This window comes from Saccopteryx leptura, chromosome 3, assembly GCF_036850995.1.
Source record: "Saccopteryx leptura isolate mSacLep1 chromosome 3, mSacLep1_pri_phased_curated, whole genome shotgun sequence".
Lineage (NCBI taxonomy): Eukaryota > Metazoa > Chordata > Mammalia > Chiroptera > Emballonuridae > Saccopteryx > Saccopteryx leptura.
This window is the reverse complement of record NC_089505.1, coordinates 42,033,605-42,057,484: the sequence shown is the minus strand read 5'-3', so window position 1 is coordinate 42,057,484 and position 23,880 is coordinate 42,033,605. Positions and strand designations below refer to the sequence as shown.

The 23,880-nt window shown below is 36.8% G+C and overlaps 1 protein-coding gene across 4 annotated transcripts in view; it reads right to left on the bottom strand.

The window, feature by feature from the left end:
- Window positions 1-23,880, bottom strand: part of TBC1D32 (TBC1 domain family member 32) — a 233,294-nt gene that overhangs the window by 193,501 nt on the left and 15,913 nt on the right. For all 4 annotated transcript variants that reach the window (XM_066373353.1, XM_066373356.1, XM_066373355.1 and 1 more), the window contains 8 exons: window positions 15,534-15,711; window positions 14,808-14,876; window positions 12,504-12,629; window positions 8,683-8,761; window positions 8,447-8,550; window positions 8,292-8,353; window positions 7,536-7,680; window positions 4,604-4,663 (listed from right to left, as the gene is read on the bottom strand). In XM_066373353.1, the coding sequence (XP_066229450.1) occupies window positions 4,604-4,663; window positions 7,536-7,680; window positions 8,292-8,353; window positions 8,447-8,550; window positions 8,683-8,761; window positions 12,504-12,629; window positions 14,808-14,876; window positions 15,534-15,711 (823 nt within the window). The remainder of the gene's footprint in view (window positions 1-4,603; window positions 4,664-7,535; window positions 7,681-8,291; window positions 8,354-8,446; window positions 8,551-8,682; window positions 8,762-12,503; window positions 12,630-14,807; window positions 14,877-15,533; window positions 15,712-23,880) is intronic.

The window sequence follows — 23,880 nt, the reverse complement described above, 5'->3', positions numbered from 1 at the left end:
ATCATCTTTTGTTGCTTTCCTGGGACCGGTCAAAAGTGCACCATGACTTTACGGACACATTGTATTACCATGGTAAGAGGTATCCAGCAGAATAAGTTTAAAATTTTGTAAATCATATGTCAAAAGATCTCAATGAACATACCTGTGAAAGCCAAGCAGTCAGTGTGAGCTCCTTGCTTCTGAAAATCAGCCAGTAATAGACACAGCCCAGGATACATATTTGTAAAATCAGCTAGTCAGCAACAATGTCTCTTGAGCTGCCACTCTTCTACACTTGGCTGAACTCATTCTCCCCTCTGATAGCCCATCACTCCCTGAGTTTCAACCTATTCCCCAAACACAGTAAGATTAAGAATCTGATTTGCCTAACTTAAGCAAGGAATAAATTCAGCTTCATGCACTGTTTCAGGTATTAAACAATAGACTTCATCCTTCCATTGTCTAATGGAGCTTCCATTAAAGTTACATTGAAGACTGACTTGGCAGCATTCAGTGGTGGAAGAGTTGTTCACTGGGGCCTCCTGAATCCCAAACTCTGATAGTCCTTCAGATCCATGTGAGTCTGTGTCAACAGTAACCTGAGCTCCAACTTGCTTCATTGAGCTTTCACTGAAAAATTTGTTATCCTAAGATTTGTAATGAGATTTGCACAAATTTGTACAAAGTACCCTTCTGTTTTGGAGGGACACTGGTAAAAACAAACAAACAAACAAACAAAAATTGCTATTAAACTGCTTGTTCTTTGCTTTTTTGCTTTGCTATCTGTACAATCTTAACTCCTGTTTTATTCTGGTTTATCTTGCATCTACTGTGTGTCTCATAGAGAAGAGAGGGAGGCATAGTCCAACCCAATCAATCAGTGCAAGCAAACCCTGAGATTACCAGCTACAAGCAAAAATATCATTCAAAGGAAACTGGTCAAACTGCCCTGGATGCCTACAAAACTTTTATGAGGACACTCCCTGCTTTGTCAGTTCATTAAAGAGGGGAGTCAATGACTGTCATCTCACTGATCATATAACCCTCTTCCTAGCTCTTGCTTGGTAAGAATCTGAGACATTTATTAGGACATGCTAGGCCCTGGCCAGTTGGCTCAGCGGTAGAGCGTCGGCCTGGCATGCGGGGACCTGGGTTCGATTCTCGGCCAGGGCACATAGGAGAGGCGCCCATTTGCTTCTCCACCCCCCCCCCACCGCTCCTTCCTCTCTGTCTCTCTCTTCCCCTCCCGCAGCCAGGGCTCCATTGGGGCAAAGATGGCCCGGGCACTGGGGATGGCTCCTTGGCCTCTGCCCCAGGCGCTGGAGTGGCTCTGGTCACAACAGAGCGACGCCCTGGAGGGGCAGACCATCGTCCCCTGGTGGGCAGAGCGTCGCCCCTGGTGGGCGTGCTGGGTGGATCCCGGTCGGGCACATGCGGGAGTCTGTCTGACTGTCTCTCCCTGTTTCCAGCTTCATAAAAATACAAAAAAAAAAAAAAAAAAAAAAAAAAAAAAAGGACATGCTACAGCCCCAAAATGTGGTGATCTGTTCTATGTTTGTTGTGAGTTTCTCTAAGTCAGGGGTCCCCAAACTTTTTACACAGGGGCCAGTTCACTGTCCCTCAGACCGTTGGAGGGCCGGACTATAAAAAAAAACTATGAACAAAAACCCCTATGCACACTGCACATATCTTAAAGTAAAAAAACAAAACGGGAACAAATACAATATTTAAAATAAAGAACAAGTAAATTTAAATCAACAAACTGACCACTATTTCAATGGGAACTATGCTCCTCTCACTGACCACCAATGAAAGAGGTGCCCCTTCCGGAAATGCGAAAGGGGCTGGATAAATGGCCTCAGGGGGTCGCATGCGGCCCGTGGGCTGTAGTTTGGGGACCCCTGATCTAAGTCAAAGCTGCAACCTCCTCCTAATAGAAAAACTTACCCTTGCAATCCTAATTCTTACACAAACCTTGGTAAAAAGCAACAACAAAAAATTTACTTAGATAACAACTGCCATTACGGAAAAATAAATACACTTAAAAGAAGATCCACAGATTAAAGAGACTAAAGAGCAAAGAATAGTTTCTTTAACTGAGAACTCAAAACACTATCTCCAAAAAATCTCTCGCAGAGACTCTTTAGTTTATTGCCATTCAGACCCTCAGAAACCCTTCTTTCTATCTTGCACACATCTCTACCCAGCTTTATTTTCACAACCCACCTACATCCACTTCTACTCCTATTACTCCTCCCCTCACTTCCTAAATGTGGCACACTGTATTTTAGAAAAGGCAAAAATCACAGGAAAAAGGTACAATCTCAGTAGAAACAATCACATCATATAATACCCTCTTTAAATTACAGGGGCAGAAAGCAGATCTAAAGTCAGTAAATTTAAACACTAGTCTAAAGAGTCCAGTTAAAGATAAAAAGAAGGATTTTCCTAAACCTCAAGGAGATAGAAATCTGCTGTAAAATTCAGGATCTAATTTAATACTACTCTCCTGAACTATCAATATATGCCAAGATGAAGGGGGGTTGTTATGTTAAAAATAAACTTTGGTAGGAAAAGCCTATGATAGGAAAAAGAAAGTGAGAATTTAAATACCCTAAGCTGTTGATATTTTTTAAAAGACTTTACGAGGACAAGAGAAATAGTAAATGAATTACATAAAGTTATTTCAGAAGTCGTTCCTTTAAGGGTAGATGGGCAAAGATTCAAGTTGTTAAAAATAAAAGGTTAAATATTTATGCTGTTAGCCAAAACACTTTTTTCAACTAGTTTGTGACTTTGCAATACAATAGAAATAAACCTCTCAGATACCTTATTAAAAAGAAAAAATGACAGCACTTACACATTAATTATTTGTGGCCTAATGCTACCTACTGAAACTATCATAAATGTCATAACTGTAACAAATAAAATCTGACAGTAGCCACTAGCCAGGTATTAGCTATAAAGTGAAATGAAAGAAAATTTAAAACTCAGTTTCTGTTTCCTTAATAATATTTCAAGTTTTCAAGAGACACATATAGCTAGTGGCCCCCCATTAGACAATGCAGATATTTCAATGTTGCAGAAAATGTACTGAAGAAAAGGTAGAAGAAATGCTGTAGCAAGTGACCCTGCTAAACAGGTTGCTCTGACTAAAGTCATGAGAGGATCTCTCATAGAACAAAAGGCAAATCCACGGAGCAGTCCAAAGTTTCTATACTGTAGATGCACAAAATCTGATCGATTCTGAAAGGAAAACGGGAACTAATAGATCTTGCATCCACTTTTCCCAATGTGTCTTTACAAAAGTTGGGCAAAGTTCTCTCTAATAACTGAAAACAAAATATACATATAAAACCTTTTGGTAGTTTATAAATTTAGTAAAGCTTTTTTAAGAGAAATGAGGTTTTGTTTGAAATCTCATGCAAATTTGACCCATTATGTACATGAAATAAAATATTTAACCATGTTCATAAAATATTAAAGTTGTTTACTATAGTAACTATTTGCAGGCCAAAAATTGGTGATGGCATAATTAACTTCTCAAGTAAAGGACAGATTTTAAGAGTTAATCGATAAAAATATATTTGAAATACCTCCCCAGAGGCCTCTGTGACAGCAACATTGAGTTATTTGTATGCCAAACCATGGGGGGCAAATAACCATCTGTTCTTTGTTTTTTCTCCTTTATTTATTCTAACAAAATCAGTCTATGATCATATGGCAACAACAAATTTTTACCTTAAATGAGAATGGTAGAGAAATGAGAAGTGGAAAGACTTACTTCAATTCAGTTTGTCTAAAGATTTTTAAGCACTTTTTACTTCCACAGATAAATTCCATTTCTTTTACCCAATATCCCTTTTCTCATTTCTGAAGCTCAATTATTTTAATTCTCAAACACAAAACAATTACTATTCTCTTTCTTTCAGTCTAAGCTCTATTGCATTCACCCAAAAATTCACCATTCAATGAATCTTCCCCTTCACTGGACTTGTACACTCAAGATTCTATCTAACTGCATAATAAACCATACTTATCATTCCAAAGTCACATTAGTATTTGTTAACTATTTTAATAAACTTCACACTTTTCTGGTTTGTCACAATTATTTGAATTGCTGATTTCTTTTCAATTTCTTTCACTGCCCTTACATATTGTTCTACTAATAGCAATAAATGTTAAAAATATTGCTAGTATATTTTACAGTATTAGTTTATATTTGGTGTAACTTGAATCCATTTTCGCACATGTAAAAGCATATATATCATTCTGTATTTTTCGTTCAGCTTTTGGTTGGAAGCACAGGGATATTTTATAGAACTCACTCCCTTACAAATACCTGACATAAATTACATAATAATACTTAAAAATATGGTTTAACCTCAAACTAGTGGCCCAAACTGCTATGCAGTTATATATTTCATAATTGTGATTCTGACTATGTTTTAAGTCTTTACTTTTATCTTTTTTTATGTTTTCACAAAATGGTAGTTAAAAACCACATAAAAGGAGACTTCTTCGTTATCCAATATTATCACTCAACTTTATACATTCAAGTTATTATATCATATGTCTTTTTGTGATATTATGTCTCAGCATAAGAACAGAAATACAGACTTACCAGAGATTTATACTTCTTTTCAATAAGTTTTAGCACGACAGTTCGGCTATAATATGCATGCTGAAATAATGAGAAAGATGGTATTTAATACGTAACCTATACCATTTAAAATCTGTTTTTCCTGCCTTATTTCCAAAATTATCATAAATTACACCAATAACTTAGTTTTAAACTATTGTAATCAGTGCCGAACAGGTTTTTTATTATAATAGATTATGAGCATAGCAATCACAAGCATCCAAATATATCAAAAAACTATGGATTTACTGACAGACTAGTAGAAAACCATTCTGTCCCTCAACTGTGACCAGTCCCCATACTAAGCTATATTGCTCAAAAAAGTTAGAGGATATTTCAAAAAGAATATGAAGCAATAAAATATCCCCTAATTTTTGTGAGCAGTATATTTTAAAACCACCACCAAAGAACAATCTGACTACCCATGTATGACAGAGCCTAAAGAAAAGATGCAAAGTAGGAGAGGGGTGGAAACGACAGCCCTCGCATTGTAGAGGTTACTGTACTGTCTACATATGCAGAAATTTGACAATGTAAAATAAATGCTCTGAAGAGACAGAGCATGCTCTGCCCATCATATTTTTAAAGTGATTGAAAGTGCCAAAATAATCTTTAATTCTCTCCTTAGAGATAAATATATATTTGATTAAAGCATGCTTCCTAGGCATTTTATAAAGCAAGGAGAAAGTACATGTATTATTTAATTAAATTATATTAGATATCATTAGTGTACAACATAGCTTCTTCATTTTACTTGAGAATAAAAATTATTACACAGAATATTACCCAGTAAAAACTATCAGAATCCCAGAGAATAATAAGAATTCAATTAAATGGGGTTTTAGTTCATTGAAAGTTAATTAAAGTCTGTGTTTTAATCTTCACAGCTTAAAATGTTTTTAAAACCATTAATCTTTTTCAGGTTTAATAAGAGAGATATGTTGACCTACAATTAAACTATTGACCATGTTCTGAAAAAAATTCTTCATACTGCATCCCTCAGACCAGAGTAACCAAGCTATAGCTCTCAGGCCAAATGTGGCCAGCAAAAGTTTTACTGGAACACAGTTATGTCCATTCATTTATGTATTATCTGTGGGTGCTTAGGCCACAGCAGAGAGCAACAGAAACAGAACAGTCCACAGAGCCAAAAATATTTACTGTCTGGATCTTTATATAAATAGTTCTCCAACTTCTGCCTTACAGGGCATAGGAGAATTGGATGAATTTTCACTTCGTTAATAATTTTCTGTTGGTTAGTTACTGTGATCTTCCTCATTTTCTTAAGAATCAAGTACTGGCAATAAAAATGTTAAGTAAAAAAAAATTATAAACAGTTAGTAGAACATGATTCTTTTTTAAAAAAAGAACTAAATACATAAATTTAAAAGTATATATAATAAATAACTATATAGCTTGACCAGGCGGTGGCGCCGTGGATAGAGCGTCGGACTGGGATGCAGAGGACCCAGGTTCGAGACTCCGAGGTCGCCAGTTTGAGCGTGGGCTCATCTGGTTTGAACAAAAGCCCACCAGCTTGGACCCAAGGTCACTGGCTCCAGCAAGGGGTTACTCGGTCTGCTGAAGGCCCGCCGTCAAGGCACGTGTGAGAAAGCAATCAATGAACAACTAAGGTGTTGCATCTCTCTCCGTTCCTGTCTGTCTGTCCCTGTCTATCCCTCTCTCTGACTCACTCTCTGTCTCTGTAAAAAATAAAAAAATTAAAAAAATAAATAAAAAAATAAAGAACTATATATATCAAAATCTTAATAGTTAATCTTTGTGTTATAAACTTAGAGAAATTTGATTTTATTTGTGCTTTTATATATTTTGCATATTTTCTACAATAATGTAATTTGATAATCAAAAAATTAAGGAAAAAGGTCAGATTCAGGCAAGAAACAAATGGTTCAAGTTAATCAAATTGAGCAAACATTTACTAACACATACTTGATAGGGTAGGTGAAGGTTAAACACTAGACAGAATTGTGTTTTTGTTAATTGGGCATTATAACACATTTTAAGTAATACATGCAGAAACAAAAACAAAAAAAAACTTCTGTTAGATAATGTCCAAATTCTGCTGAGCAATAAATGAACATGTTGAGGCTTTGCATGGTAAGTCCAGGCACAGTCCTTCCCTCCCCTTCCCACAAATATAGAATATGATAGAATGCTCAGCAGACAGTAAAGGTAGAAAGACACAGAGATATGAGAACATAAGCCAAAACTGCTGCCATTACAGCCAGACACTGACCACTCTTAGCAAAGCAGATAGGGAGGTAACAGCAAAGGGTCTCTTTACTCTTAATATTACATAGATTACATAGCTTCAGTTCAAGGTCACTGGTGAGGTCCATAGGCAATCACCAGCATTCAGGCATTAAACACATTTACCATGGTGCAGATTCACAAAGAGGCAAATCAAGAAATATTTTTAGATATATCATCTAAGCCAGAAAAAAATGAACATTGACTCTTCATGTTCTACCACACATGCTTTAAATTTTTGAAGTTTTTAAACTAAAGATGACCAGATCTGGAATAAATTCAGTTATAAAATAAATTTTAAAAAAATAAATACATATATAAAAATAAAAATAAATCCTACAATTTTTTTATTTAAAAAACTCAAAAATAAATAAATAAATATGTAAACAAAGAAAACCCTGTCTGGCTCTGTCATTTACTACATAAACAATCTTGAACAAGTCATTTAACTTTACTATGCCTCAGTTGCTGCATTTGTAAAATGCAATAATACCACCTATCTCATACACTGTTACAACAATTAAATGAGTTAACATATATAAAAGAAATTATAACTCTTAGTACACAGAAAACACCCAAACATTAGCTATTCTCTGAAATATATGCATTGAAAGATATAAAAACTTATTTCATTTTTTCTTACCATCCACGTTTTGAACCACACAGCCTTGGTATCAACCAATGCAAGAAAGTAGATGGGATGCAAAATCCTTTGTGAGGCAAGGTGATTTTGATCATGTTTGACTGATAATAAGGACAGAGTACTCTCCACAATTTCTTCCATATACCTTAAAGTTTGGGGGGGGAAATGCTATTTAGATAGATCATATATGATGATAGATAGATAGATAGATAGATAGATAGATAGATAGATAGATAGATAGATAGATAGATGATAGATAGATAGATGATAGATAGATAAAAAGAATTGAGTAACCATTAGAAACAACTTTTATATTTCAGTAAATGGCTTTACTGGTTTATAAAATTATATTCTTTCTATTTCAACACTAGCTCTCCAAATTTAACTTTCCTTTTTAGACTCACAATTGCTCTTACAGCTTTATTAAAACTTTTAGAACTAAAAGGAAAAAGTTTAAAGAACAATTAAGGAACTTATCCAAAGTAGTAGAGACTAATAATGAAAGAACCAGAAGCTACAACACCCTCTCCTCTCTTTATCTTGTGGTGATAAATAAATGATGTAAAACAATACCTGCATAGAGCCATTCACAAAGCTAAGAACAAAACACACAGAGCTAGAAAATAAAATAAAACTTTATTAATCCCTTCTCAATCATGTAAATAAATTAAGACTCTCTATTCTTTCTCTTTGAAATGTATGTGGGACAACAATAACACTACTATAACTTATGTTGGCATAAATTAGGGGACTTACTTTTCAGGGTGACGAATCCAGAAAGATGGAACCACTTTCTGATATTCATTTAGAAGACGAACCTATAAAACAGAGTATGACGGTTCTCAAAAATTAGAATTCTTAAATATAGAATTATTAAATAACATTAAAAACATATTATAGCAAATGAATACCTTTTTAAGTAAGCGGATCACATTAGGATTAGTTATATCTATGCCAGTTGAAAAAGTAGGAATATGACTTTCACTAGAAAGAAAGTATAACTCCAAATATTTAGCTGAAAATAAAAAGTAAAAGAATATATGACTAGTATACCGTTCAATTATAATGCTTTCTGGAAAAAAAAAGTTATTTCTTATCCATTTTTCTTAAATATAAATTTAAAAATTTTTTAAATAATTTAACATACCTAAACTTGTATAAATGTCCTTGGTCATATGTAATGGTGAAAGTGTAAATGTCTGTGCATAGAATTTTAAAATCCGATCCTATGGAAATAAAATGAAAGATTTACATCCAAAAGTCTTACAAAATAGAATAAAGATGATCATTTTTCACATAGTACAAAACTTAGAAAACAAATCATTCAGGAAATTGTTTATAGTAGTGTACGTAAAAAAGGGTACACTCTTGTGTTGGTCAACAAAAAAGTAAAATCACCCAAATCTAATAGTAAATCCAAGACAGAAGCATATTGTTGTAAAATCAGTAATAGTAGATACAGACATAGGGTGGCTGGTGAGGTTTGACAGAGGAAGGTACAACATAATTGTGTCAAGGAAACATAGCAGTGTTACTAAATATATATATATTTATTTGGTTTTCTCCTCCAAAATGACTGGTTCTATTACCATCTTCTCTTTTTAAATATATATATATATGTATATATATTTATATATATACATATATATATATATATTTTTGTATTTTTCCGAAGCTGGAAACAGGGAGGCAGTCAGACAGACTCCCGCATGCGCCCTACCGGGATCCACCTGGCATGCCCACCAGGGGGCGATGCTCTGCCCATCTTGGGGCATCGCTCTGCCGCAATCAGAGCCATTCTAGTGCCTGAGGCAGAGGCCACAGAGCCATCCTCAGCACCCGGGCAAACTTTCTCCAGTGGAGCCTCGGCTGCGAGAGGGTAAGAGAGAGACAGAGAGGAAGGAGAGGGGGAGGGGTGGAGAAGCAGATGGGCACTTCTCCTGGGTGCCCTGGCCGGGAATCAAACCCGGGACTCCTGCATGCCAGGCCGACACTCTACCACTGAGCCAACTGGCCAGGGCCACTAAATTTTTTTTTTTAAAAAACGTTCCAAGTCCAACATTGTTGCCTTTTATTTAATTGCTTATGTGAAAAGTTTCAATAATTATTAATAGATATGTAGGATTCTAATAATCTTGTTTATTCTCAAGAAAAAGTATTGTGTGATAATATATTTTAGAACTTCACAAAGTAAATGAATTAAATGACATAACAGATATACTTAGAACAGTACCTGGCATTAGTAGAAACTTAAAAATGATAATGTTACTATTATTTTAATTATATCAACTTTAATATTGAGATGAGATTAATCCTAATAGTGAAATTCAACTCCCCAATAAATAAAAACATTAGCTGTTCTACTCTGGAGACAAAAACTAATAACCTTACCTGTATCAAATATTAGAATAATATGCTTACAAACAAGGTTACCCAAGTGACTAAAATATTGTCTAATAACTGCAAGAGATTCCTGCTGAACAAAGGATATTAAATCCTTTGGGAAGTCTATTTTTACAGTTGCAGCAATTGATCAGTATCTGTAACACGTTTCAAATGCTATAGGCTTCAGTCAGTTATACTTTAAGAGTTCCTTAGAGTAGGAAATGAAGAAACAGAATCAAATTCAAAAAGATTGTGGACCAAGCATAAATTCTAAATGAATACCACGCCTGGTTTCTCCTCCAAAATGACTGGTTCTATTACCATCTTCTCTTTTTAACAACTTCTCCCAATTTTATTAACTTAATTATTGACTCTGACTCTTGCTGCTTAATAATCTGTAAGAGCTAAATAAAGCCACTTATACTGACCCATTAGGATCTTTACTGTGTTTATAAAGTTATCATATAATTTTTTAAATTACAGAAACCTCTCTAACTACTATTCTGTGTTTGTGAAGTAAAAAAAAAATACAGAGAAATTTATAATTGTGTTTTCTATTACAGAGTCTTGAAATTTTAAGGTGACCTTAAAATGTTTTTTACCTTGAAGTTCTTAGATCTTTGAATGTGTTTCTGATTTTGTTTTTACAGAGGTCTGCATCATCCACTGGTATTAGCAAGATTGACCTGCATCAAGGTACGAGGTAAACACCTTTTCCCCTTATAAAAATACTATAATAAACCACCTTTTTAAAGTCCACTTCAGTTTACTAATATAATTATATCTTCATTGATGAAAAAGTGTATCTAAACACAAATGTACTGAGATTTTTTTTATAGCAGCTTGTTTACTGTCTTTTCTGGTAGTGTGTAAGTTCTATGAAGGCAAACATCTATCTTCCTCATAGTATGTTCTCAGCATCTAAACTAGAATGATGCACACTATATGCATTCAATACATAGTTATAAAACAGTTAAAATCATTTAACTCTGTACTAATGCTTCAAAAATTCTGTACAAAACATTGTTTCAATTTTAAAGCTAAATTTTTCTTCATAGACACACATCAATAATAAAGAAAAAGACTCTAGCCCTGGCGGCTTGGCTCAGCGGTAGAGCGTCGGCCTGGCGTGCGGGGGACCCGGGTTCGATTCCCGGCCAGGGCACCTAGGAGAAGCGCCCATTTGCTTCTCCAGCCCCACCCCCTCCTTCCTCTCTGTCTCTCTCTTCCCCTCCCGCAGCCAAGGCTCCATTGGAGCAAAGATGGCCCGGGCACTGGGGATGGCTCCTTGGCCTCTGCCCCAGGCGCTAGAGTGGCTCTGGTCGCGGCAGAGCGACCCCCCGGAGGGGCAGAGCATCGCCCCCTGGTGGGCAGAGCGTCGCCCCTGGTGGGCGTGCTGGGTGGATCCCGGTCGGGCGCATGCGGGAGTCTGTCTGACTGTCTCTCCCCGTTTCCAGCTTCAGAAAAATACAAAAGAAAAAAAAAGAAAAAGAAAAAGACTCTAAAAAAGACCTAATTTATATTTAAATGTGATACTGATAAATTCAGAATTTTTAAAATTCATATCACAGATTATTAGCCAAGAATTACTGCACTTTTTAGTATCACCCTACTTTTCATCCTAAACTATTCCTAAGAAGTAGTTTACAAATCATTTTTTACAATTACATCTCTAAGGATTTCATAGTTTTAAAATTTGGAAATTCTTCTATATTTGCATTATGATTCACCTCTATTATCTTTTAACTCTTAGCTTTACACTTTTCTAACTTCTCTTTTTAAGCAATTAAGCAATCTCTAAATAAACACTTAAATACATTGAGTATAATTATGAATCCTTTGGAATAAATTGTTTTTATTTTTTTATTTTTTTATTTTATGAGAGGAGGGAAGGCAAAGAGACAGACTCCCACATGTGCCCCAACAAGGATCCATCCAGCCAAGTCCAATAGGGGGCGATCCTTTGCCCATCTGGGGTGTTGCTCCATTGCTCAGTAACAAAGCTCTTCTTAGCACCTGGGGTGGAGGCCATGAAGCCATCCTCAGTGCCCAGGGCCAACTCACTCCAATCAAGCCATGGATGCAGGAAGTCCGGGGGAGAGAGAGAGAGAGAGAGAGAGAAGGAGGGAAGGGGTAGAGAAGCAACTGGTCACTTCTCCTGTGTGCCCTGATCAAAAACTGAACCTGGCACTTTCACATGCCAGCCAACACTCTACCACTGAACCAACCAGCCAGGGCCATCCTTTAGAATAAATTCTAATTAATCATATCAGTTCAAATTTTCATATAACATGAATTCTTTCCAAAAACACTTTAAAAGTTCTTTTTAAATAGTTTATTTAATTCAAAACAAGGACATATGCTTGAATATCCCTTTGCCAGAGAAAATAAAATGTACAAGTTAACACAGTCCACTATAATTTGTCAATGTAGTGTGACATTGACCATACTTTGAATCTAATCATGAAACAGTTAATTCCTTTAAAAAAATCTTGACAATTAAAATGCTAGAACTGAAATTTCATAAACACTTGAGCTGATAGGAAAAACTTATTTTTAATATTTCTATAAGCATTTCCTTACACTAAGCACAGGATCAGGATCTGAAAGAGACACTGTCAGTTTTTCACAAAGAGTGGTCCAATTTTCACAGTTCAATACATCAGATGGCGGGGCTGAACATAACATTTGCAAGGCTTCATATCTCACCTATAATTTTTAAAGAGATTTTTATTAATACTGAGCTGCTAGAAAAAGACCAATTCTCCAAATATTTAACAAACATTGAAAAGCAAAGTCTGGACAATTGTTTTAAAGAGGCAATTGAAGAGAATCAGATGTTCTTTTATAAAATGATTTTTAAGAACTCATTTTTAAAACTAGTTTTAAACAGAGGGAAAGTAGGTTATTTAATGTGTAGAAATAATAAAAATGCTGAGTGTATGAGACATGTGACCTGGAATCTTGTAAGTGGAAGAGGAAAGATGGCGGCGGAATCAGAATCCCCAGGGCAATGGCTTGTCCCACACGCTTTCCCCACTGGAGTAGGTGGTCCTACAATTTGAGGGCTTTAATGGTGAAGTATTTATTCCCATTCTAAGATAATGAACAGTTTTCCCAAAGCAATCTACTTGTTTCTGCTGCTACACCAGATTCTCTGACCTTCTAACCACTGACATAAAAAAATGTCATTCAGCAGCATGATGCAAAATTGAATTTCTGTATTTTCACAGAAGGCTTATTTCTTAATCATTCTTCTCAAAATCCAATCAGAATTCACTCAAAAGAGTGTGACCCAAGGGACAACAGCGGAGAATAACAGCTCTGCAATTATAAATGGAGCAGAGCTTCTCCTCACTGACTCTCCAACTAGTGAGTAATAACCCACCGATTCCAACCTGTTCCTCAAAACCTGGTTATTTCCCCACCGAAATAACTAATGCCTAGAGATTTTTAAAAAAATAATAAAATAAAAAAGGTGAGGAGTCTGAGAACAGAGCTGAGACCTCAGGAAACCAGACACTCTGAATGAGGGTGGCAAGTTTTAGGCAAAGCCTGACCAGGCGGTGGCACAGTGGATAGAGCGTCGGACTGGGATGAGGAGGACCCAGGTTTGAGACCCCGAGGTCGCCAGCTTGAGTGCGAGCTCATCTTGTTTGAGCAAAGCTCACCAGCTTGGACCCAAGGTCGCTGGTTTGAGCAAGGGGTTACTCAGTCTGCTGTAGCCTCAGGGTCAAGGCATATATGAGAAACCAATCAATGAAAATTAAAGTGCCACAAAGAAAAAAACAATTGATGCTTCTCATCTCTCCATTCCTGTCTGTCTGTCCCTATCTATCCCTCTCTCTGATTCTCTGTCTCTGTAAAAAAAAAATTAAAAAAAAAAAAAGTTTTAGGAAAAAAAGAATACACATGTATTTTTAAAATGTCTATGTATTCACATGAAAGAACTCCTCATTATAACTTTATTTGTGATAGGGTTTAAAGAGACTATGAAAAGTTTTTAAAAACATTTTTCCTGTTCAGTTAATTTTTAGGACAAAATCCCATTAAGAATTTCCTACTTCCCAAAGTGGTATAATGTTTTTGAACATGTATAGATTTCCAAATAATCACTTAAACTAAAGACAACAAGATTGTTATTATATAAAATTCAAATCCTATTTCATATTTTAAAACATCTTATTTACTGAGAACCTAAAAAATAAATCAGAATGCAAAATGCTGAGAGGGAAAAAAATTATTCTTCTGTGACTTTTTAGAAAATCCATGGGAATAAATCATAACTATTCATTCATAGAGAACACATAGCAAGACAGAAACAAGAGTCTTAGGTACTTCAAAATCTTACTATATTTTCTATTTCAGCTTGACTTTCAAATAAAATAATACTTCATAAACAGTAATTTATACAAACTCTTAAAGTATAAGCATGCAATTCAATAAAATTGCTCCTTTAAAATCCTTTTTCTAATAAATGAATATTTGTCAAAGTTGTTCAGATTTTCCCGATTTTAAAAAAACATTAAATGAATTTTTTCTTCAAAGAAATCACTAAACTATTATATACAAAGCAACAGAAAAGGAACAGTTTGAGGAAAAACTTCTCATAACTTCATACCTTCAAAATTGAAACTTAGAAATAAGAATTCCTCTTACAAACCATGACTATTCCCTAAGGACAGCCTCCCGTAGGCTGAATGTTCATTTCAATAGTGGAAGGTCTAGCAGACCTATGAGTTGATCATTGCCATAATAAGCACTATCTTCAAGAGAAACAGCCCAGCTGCTTCGAATTATATATATATACATATATATAACTATATATTATATATAAATATAGATGATTACATTTATATGAACTTGACAGTTATCCTTTAAACTTACCTCTTTAGGTTGCCCTGGATCCAACTGATCTAAAATCAATTGTAATTTTCCTTGACAAAATTTGTAACTCTGTAATACAATTGACAGAAGAGTCATTTTTTGGGCAAACTTTAGAAGTACTGCTATAAATGATTTTTTACTATAATTGCAAGAAAAAAAAAAAAAACATGCATTCTGAACAAGAGAAGGGGATGATCTATTTTGATCTGGCAGCAAACAGCATTTTGGTTTCCCAAGACATGTAAATAGGAGCTGAACATCCCAGTAGAATAGTGTGCTTTCGGTACAAATGAAAATTATTATTATTTGCTAAACAACTGCAATATGTAGAACATTATAGGGCTGAGACTTAATAGACATTAGGCCAAAATGTTTTGTACCCAGAAATGCTAGATGAGTAATACGGATAGATAAAACAACATAAACAAGAAGGCACTAACAGTACCCTAGGCGTAACTATGATGCTCCTTGAACTTTTTGTTCCTTTTCTGTCCTGTACTCTTCCTTAGCCTTTCTCTACGTGTCTCAGATATAATCATTCACTGAACACATAATTCTAGAAAATGTTATTTCACGGACTAAATCTTTAATATTAGGTTATTTTGTTTATTTTTCTTCTGAATTTTAAAACTAGAAAGCAAAAAATAATCTGGCTAATAAAGAATTCATTGAAGCTAGTGTTTATTAAACACTATTTCAAGACAAATACAAAGCTAAAGAACACACCTGATTGAATGACGAATCACTGTCAGAGCAATTGTCGGTGCAGTAACTATTGCTTTTCTCCTTTTGGAATATTTTCTGCCTCTCTTGACTTCGCATCTCATCGTCTTCAAACTTGTTAATCATAGATTCCACCACTACCATCATGTTGTTCTTCAGGGAATGCATCATTTCTTTGTATCTTTAAATTCAAAGCAGTCTCAGTAAGAGAAAGACTATTAGCACAAACTAAAACATTCAGCTAAATTAAACCTATTTTTTTTCTGTAAAATCCCCTTAAGAACACAATTTTAAAAAGAAAACAATTTGTCAGTTTTTCTTAAAGAATAAATGGCACAGCCTGACCAGGCAGTGGCACAGTGGATAGAGCATTGGACTGGAACGCGGAGGACCCAGGTTCAAAACCCTGAGGTCACTGGCTTGAGAGCAGGCTCATCTGGTTTGAGCAAGACTCATCAGCTTGAGCCCAAGGTCCCTGGCTTGAGCAAGAGGTCACTTGCTCTGCTGGAGCCCCCAATCAAGGCACATATGAGAAAGCAATCCATGAACAACTAAGGTGCCACAATGAAGAATTGATGCTTCTCATCTCTCTCCCTTCCTGTCTATCCCTATCTGTCGCTCTGTCTGTCACAAAAATAAAATAAAATAAAATAAAATAAAATAAAATAAAATAAAATAAAATAATAAATGGCACAACAGAATTCATTCACATGACAGCAATAAAAATTAATAGGGCAGGCCCTGGCCGGTTGGCTCAGCAGTAGAGCGTCAGCCTGGCGTGCGGGGGACCCGGGTTCGATTCCTGGATTCCTGTCCAGGGCACACAGAAGAAGCGCCCATTTGCTTCCCCACCCCGCCCCCCTCCTTCCTCTCTGTCTCTCTCTTCCCCTCCCGCAGCCAAGGCTCCATTGGAGCAAAGATGGCCTGGGCACTGGGGATGGCTCCTTGGCCTCTGCCCCAGGCGCTAGAGTGGCTCTGGTCGCGGCAGAGCAACGCCCCGGAGGGGCAGAGCATCGCCCCCTGGTGAGCAGAGCGTTGCCCCTGGTGGGCGTGCCAGGTGGCTCCCAGTCGGGCGCATGCAGGAGTCTGTCTGACTGTCTCTCCCCATTTCCAGCTTCAGAAAAATACAAAAAAAAAAAAAATTAATAGGGCATCCAAAAAGTATATTTTCCAAGGTTTTTTTCAACTGGTTACATAGACCAAGGTAGTAAAATTAACAGAAGCTAAGGCAAGATGTTCCAATGGCATGGATTCCAGAAATTAGCAACAAAGTCAATGGTTACTATCATATACCAATACACAGCCTATTTTACACTTCCATGTTTTATTTCTTTCTCTATCCTCCCTCTATTTTCTTACCTCCCCTTATCCCTACCTATTCTTTATATCTATAAGCACCTGCAGCCACAATTTAGACCAAAATAAGAGTTAAATACCAATGGGTCTTTCAAATAGAGGTTAGAGAACCCATTGTCAGGGATGTTAGAAAAGGTTTTCTAAAATTAGGAGTTTGAAATGGTAACTTATAAGATCCCATCAACTCTACAGATCTAAAATTCTCAAAAAAAACCCCAATAAATTTCCCTATTAAGTGCAAAATCTCAAATCATATTTATATTAGATTGATATTTACAATAGCCTAGAAATAGAATTTTAGAGCTAACAGGGACCATAAAATAATCTAGCCTATCCCTTTATTTTACAAATAAGGAATATGAGATGAATCATTGAAATTTCTAAATTTCATGTATATTTAAATAAAGATTTAAATAAACATAATGATTAAAGTACTAAATTTGGAGTCAAAGAACCTGAATTAGATTCCTGACTACTTTATCTACCAGCTCTGTCATCATAAATCTCATTTTCCTCTACTGCAAATGAAATAAAAAGAACACAATTTAGCTGACCTATTTCACATGGCTATAACAAGAAATAATTAAGAATATATATCTCAAAGTTCTTTAGAAGTATAAAGCACGATACAAATATTTATTGATTATCACTATAATAATGGTAATAAATTAGGAAAATAAGCAGAGAAACTTTCCTTTTTCACCATTCTGGTTTATGGGTCATTGTAACTGCATAAATCAAAGGAAGAATAGGTGAGGTATCCTCTCTCATAAAAGCAATAGAATAATACTGGGGACTTGAATAGAAATAGTAGGCTGCCCTGGTCGGTTGGCTCAGTGGTAGAGCGTCGGCCTGGCGTGCAGAGGTCCCGGGTTGGATTCCCGGCCAGGGCACACAGGAGAAGTGCCCATCTGCTTCTTCACCCCTCCCCCTCTCCTTCCTCTCTGTCTCTCTCTTCTCCTCCCGCAGCGAGGCTCCATTGGAGCAAAGATGGCCCCAGCGCTGGGGATGGCTCCTTGGCCTCTGCCCCAGGCGCTAGAGTGGCTCTGGTCGCGACAGAGCGATGCCCCGGAGGGGCAGAGCATCGCCCCCTGGTGGGCAGAGCGTCGCCCCCTGGTAGGCATGCCGGGTAAATCCCGGTCAGGCGCATGCGGGAGTCTGTCTGACTGTCTCTCCCCGTTTCCAGTTTCAGAAAAATACAAAAAATAAATAAAAAAATTAAAAAAAAGAAATAGTAGGCTGAGACTTTAAAGTTTAAAGATTTTTAAATATTTTAAGTAATATAAATTATATATCACTAAATATAAATATATGTAATTTCTATATATAATTTAATATATATTCTTATCTATTTAGTCATCTTTAACAATATGATTTACATAACATGTAACTATAAATAAACATAATACATATATTAATATATGTAAATATTTTCAAAGTCCTAGAAATTATGAGAAAAGATAAAAATAATGAAAGATGAGACTGGATTAGAAACAAAGCAAGATGTAAACACACACAAGAGGACTGCTATAGAGGAGAGAGGCCGGGGAAGATTCAAGTTTAAAGTAAAGGGAAATAGAAACAAACAAATCCTAGGTTATGCATTAATCTAATTGGTGAAGTACCTTTAGGGTAACTGAGCCAGAGGGCCCCAGCCTTCTCCTGTACAAATTCTGAGCAGCAAGGAATAAGAAAGCATAACAATGCTTTGAAAGCTATTAACAGCTATCTAGCAAAAGCTGTTCTCTCCTTCCACAGGCTTTGAATTATAACTGGGCATGGAACTAAACTAACTCCCAGACTCCTTTGCAATTAGGGATAGCCATGTGAATAACATCACATCCTATCCCGTTACAACTTACAATATGTGACTTAATGAAAAAATATAAAAGCCATTATCAATAATTAACAGGGAAAAAGTAAGGGTAATTAAAACCCATGGAATATTTTTAAGTTTCATTTTAGACATGTTTACTCCAGACCTTTTTTTTTATCTGACCAAACACTTTTTTTTTTTATTATTATTCATTTTAATGCAGTGACATTGATAAATCAAGGTACATATGTTCAGAGAAAACATCTCCAGATTATTTTGACATTTGATTATGTTGCATACCCCTCACCCAAAGTCAAATTGTCTTCCATCACCTTCTATCTGGTTTTCTTTGTGCCCCTCCCCTCCCCCACCCCATCTCTCTCCTTCCTCACCCCCTCCCCCCTACCCCCACCCCCATTACCATCACATTCTTGTCCATGTCTCTGAGTCTCATTTTTATGTCCCATCTATGTATGGATTAATATAGTTCTTAGTTTTTTCTGATTTACTTATTTCACTCCGTATAATGTTATCAAGGTCCATCCATGTTATTGTAAATGATCCGATGTCATCATTTCTTATGGCTGAGTAGTATTCCATAGTATGTATTGATATATATATATATATATATATATACCAAAGCTTTTTAATCCACTCGTCCACTGATGAACACTTGGGCTGTTTCCAGATCTTCGCTATTGTGAACAATGCTGCCATAAACATGGGGGTGCATTTCTCCTTTTGGAACAGTTCTATAGTGTTCTTAGGGTATATTCCTAAAAGTGGGATAGCTGGGTCAAAAGGCAGTTTGATTTTTAATTCTTTGAGGAATCTCCATACTGTTTTCCACAGTGGCTGCAACAGTCTGCATTCCCACCAGCAGTACAGGAGGGTTCCCTTTTCTCCACATCCTCGCCAGCACTTATTCTGTGTTGTTTTGTTGATGAGCACCATTCTGACTGGTGTGAGGTGATATCTCATTGTGGTTTTAATTTGCATTTCTCTAATAATTAGGGAGGGATGTTGAGCATTTTTTCATATGTCTATTGGCCATCTGTATGTCCTCTTTGGAGAAGTGTCTATTCATTTCTTTTGCCCATTTTTTGATTGGATTGTTTGTCTTCCTGGTGTTGAGATTTACAAGTTCTTTATAAATTTTGGTTATTAACCCCTTATCAGACGCATTGTCAAATATATTCTCCCATTGTGTAGTTTGTCTTTTTATTCTGTTCTTATTGTCTTTAGCTGTGCAAAAGCTTTTTAGTTTGATATAGTCCCATTTGTTTATCCTGTCTTTTATTTCACTTGCCTGTGGAGATAAATCAGCAAATATATTGCTGCGAGAGATGTCGGAGAGCTTACTGCCTGTGTTTTCTTCTAAGATGCTTACGGTTTCATGGCTTACATTTAAGTCTTTTATCCATTTTGAGTTTGGTTTTTTTTTTCATTTTTCCAAAGCTGGAAACGGGGAGGCAGTCAGACTCCCGCATGTGCCCAACCGGGATCCACCCAGCATGCCCACCAGGGGGCAATGCTTTGCCCATCTGGGGCTTCGCTCTGTTGCATCCAGAGCCATTCTAGCACCTGAGGCAGAGGCCACAGAGCCATCCCCAGCGCCCGGGCCATCTTTGCTCCAATGGAGCCTCACTGCAGGAGGGGAAGAGAGAGACAGAGAGGAAGGAGAGGGGAGGGGTGGAGAAGCAAATGGGCGCCTCTCCTGTGTGCCCTGGCCAGGAATCGAACCCGGGACTCCTGCACGCCAGGCCGACGCTCTACCACTGAGCCAACCGGCCAGGGCCGAGTTTATTTTTGTGAATGGTGTAAGTTGGTGGTCTGGTTTCATTTTTTTGCAGGTAGCTGTCCAATTTTCCCAACACCATTTATTAAAGAGGCTGTCTTTATTCCATTGTATGCCCTTACCGCCTTTGTCAAATATCAGTTGTCCATAGAGCTATGGGTTTATTTCTGGGTTCTCTGTTCTGTTCCATTGATCTATATGCCTGTTCTTATGCCAGTACCAAGCTGTTTCGAGTACAATGGCCTTGTAGTATAACTTGATATCAGAAAGTGTGATACCTCCCATTTTATTTTTATTTTTTAAGATTGCTGAGGCTATTCGTGTTCTTTTTTGGTTCCATATAAATTTTTGGAATATGTGATCTATATTTTTATAGTATGTCATTGGTATTTTAATTGGCATTGCATTGAATTTATAAATGGCTTTGGGTAATATAGATATTTTAATGATGTTTATTCTTCCTAACCATGAGCACGGTATATGCTTCCATTTGTTTGTATCTTTCTTGATTTCTTTTATCGATGTTTTATAATTTTCCAAGTACAAGTCTTTAGTCTCCTTGGTTAAATTTACTTCTAGGTACTTTATTTTTTTGGTTGTAATAGTGAAGGGGCTGTTTCCTTAATTTCTCTTTCTGACTGTGCATTGTTGGCATACAAAAATGCCTCTGATTTCTGAGTATTAATTTTATATCCTGCCACTTTGCTGAATTCATTTATCAGGTCCAGTAGTTTTTTGACTGAGACTTTAGGGTTTTCTATATACAATATCATATCATCTGCAAATAATGATAGTTTTACTTCTTCTTTTCCAACCTGAATGCCTTTTATTTCTCCTTCTTGTCTGATTGCTGTGGCTAGAACTTCCAGGACTATGTTGAATAAGAGTGGTGAAAGGGGGCACCCCTGCCTTGTTCCTGATCTTAAGGGTATTGCTTTTAATTTTTGCCCATTGAGTATGATGTTGGCTGTGGGTTTGTCATAGATAGCGTTTATCATATTGAGGTATGTTCCCTGTATTCCCACTTTGCTGAGAGTTTTGATCATGAATGGGTGCTGGAACTCCAGATCTTTTTGAAACCACCAACATAGTCTTTGCAAGAAATATCAGCAAACTGGCCACAGAAAGAAAAGAATGATAATTTTTAAAAAGAAACTAGAGAGTCATACCCTCAATCAAAAGCTCAATGAACTGTAACTAAATTATAGTCATTGCAGTTATGAAAAAACCACAGAGAAATAGATATAGGATAGCCACCCAGGGGGCCCCAAACTTTTTACACAGGGGGCCAGTTCACTGTCCCTCAGACCATTGGAGGGCCGCCACATACAGTACTCCAGTACACTGACCACCAATGAAAGAGGTGCCCCTTCCGGAAGTGTGGTGGGGGCCAGATAAATGGCCTCAGGGGGCCACATGTGGCCCGTGGACCGTAGTTTGGGGACGCCTAGTAGCCTATGGACAGCACTACTAAATGCCTTTATACTACAAGAAGTCAAAATAAGAAAAAGCTCTAAGAGGCAGTGATAAAAAAACCCTCATCAATTAACAATAAAAATCTACATAGTATTTTTATTTATATATATGAGTAATATATGACAGAGCCCACAGATGAATTCTTCCATGTGCAAACCTTTATTTAAAAAATAAATACCAAAATGTTTAACTAGGAAAATAATGTGTAATTATTACAGTAAAAAAAGTTAAATAGATGCACTGTTGCCACACTAGCCCTCAGTAATTTCTAAAGAACCACAAAAAAAAAATTGAAAGAAATAACACTCTGTACAACTTAAAATTTCTTGTCTATGTTCACAAAGCAGAAGACAAATATTCACTATGACATTTAAAGTCTTCAATGGCCCTGGCCGGTTGGCTCAGCGGTAGAGCATCGGCCTGGTGTGCAGGAGTCCCGGGTTCAATTCCTGGCCAGGGCACACAGGAGAAGTGCCCATCTGCTTCTCCACCCCTCCCCTTCTCCTTCCTCTCTGTCTCTCTCTTCCCCTCCCACAGCCAAGGCTCCATTTGAGCAAAGTTGGCCCGGGCGCTGAAGATGGTTCTATGGCCTCTGCCTCAGGTGCTAGAATGGCTCTGGTTGCAACAAAGCAAAAGCCCAGATGGGCAGAGCATCACCCCCTGGTGGGCATGCCAGGTGGATCCTGGTCGGGCGCATGTGGGAGTCTGACTGCCTCCCCGTTTCCAACTTCAGAAAAATACAAAAATAATAATAATAATAAATAAATAAAGTCTTCGTGAGGTAATTATTATTGTATTACTTTTTACACATGGGTGAACAAAAACACAAAAAAATTAAATGGGTTACCCAGAGATAAAAAGTAATTTCCTAATAATCACATATAAAACTTTATTCTTAGTATTGAAATACTTTCAATTTCTGACTAATAAAGAATTTTAGTACTCCAATTAAAATAAATTTATTAATACTACCAGAAACAGATTACTAGAAATTATATATCACCCAAAATTGGAGATAACTCCAGTTCTTATTTTTTCGTCAAACCAAGAAATAAGAAATCTTAATTTATATGGCTTTTACTCAATATATATTAGTGGTTAAAACTCTCTGAATTTATTAATAGATGTACACTGTCACTTCATTCAATAACATATTTATTTAAGTAATATAATCAGTTGTCAAAAAGGGAAGAAATCCTGTCCAAAATAATAAAAGTTTATTTAAAAACAAATCATATTTAATGCGTTAAAATACAATAAGTAATATAAGATTCAGGTATATATTTTAAGTTTTCTATTACTGGAAAGATAAACTATATTCAAAGCTTCAACACCTGCGTACAAACTACATAGGATGCCCAGCATGGAGAGAAACCAGATGCAAAAGGCACCCAGAGACATCACATACCTCCAAGTCTGGAAGCTAAATTTTTTTTTTAATTGAGAGGAGGGAGGATAGTGAGACAGACTCCTGCCTGTGCCCCAACTGGGATCCACCCAGCAAATCCCATCTGGGGCCCATACTCTACCAGGGGTCTCCAAACTTTTTACACAGGGGGCCAGTTCACTGTCCCTCAGACCATTGGAGGGCTGCCAAATACAGTGGTCCTCTCACTGACCACCAATGAAAGAGGTGCCCCTTCCAGAAGTGCAGTGGGGGCTGGATAAATGGCCTCAGGGGGCCGCATTGTGGCCCGCGGGCCGTGGTTTGGGGATGCCTGCTCTAATCAATGGAGCTATTTTTAGCACCTGAGGCTGATGTGCTCAGACCAACCGAGCTATCCTTAGCACCCCAGACCACACTCAGACCAATCCAGCCACTGGCTGCAGGAGGAGAAGAGGGAGAGAAAGGGGAGTGGGTGGGAGAAGAAGCAGAAGGTAGCTTCTCCTACGTGCCCTGACCG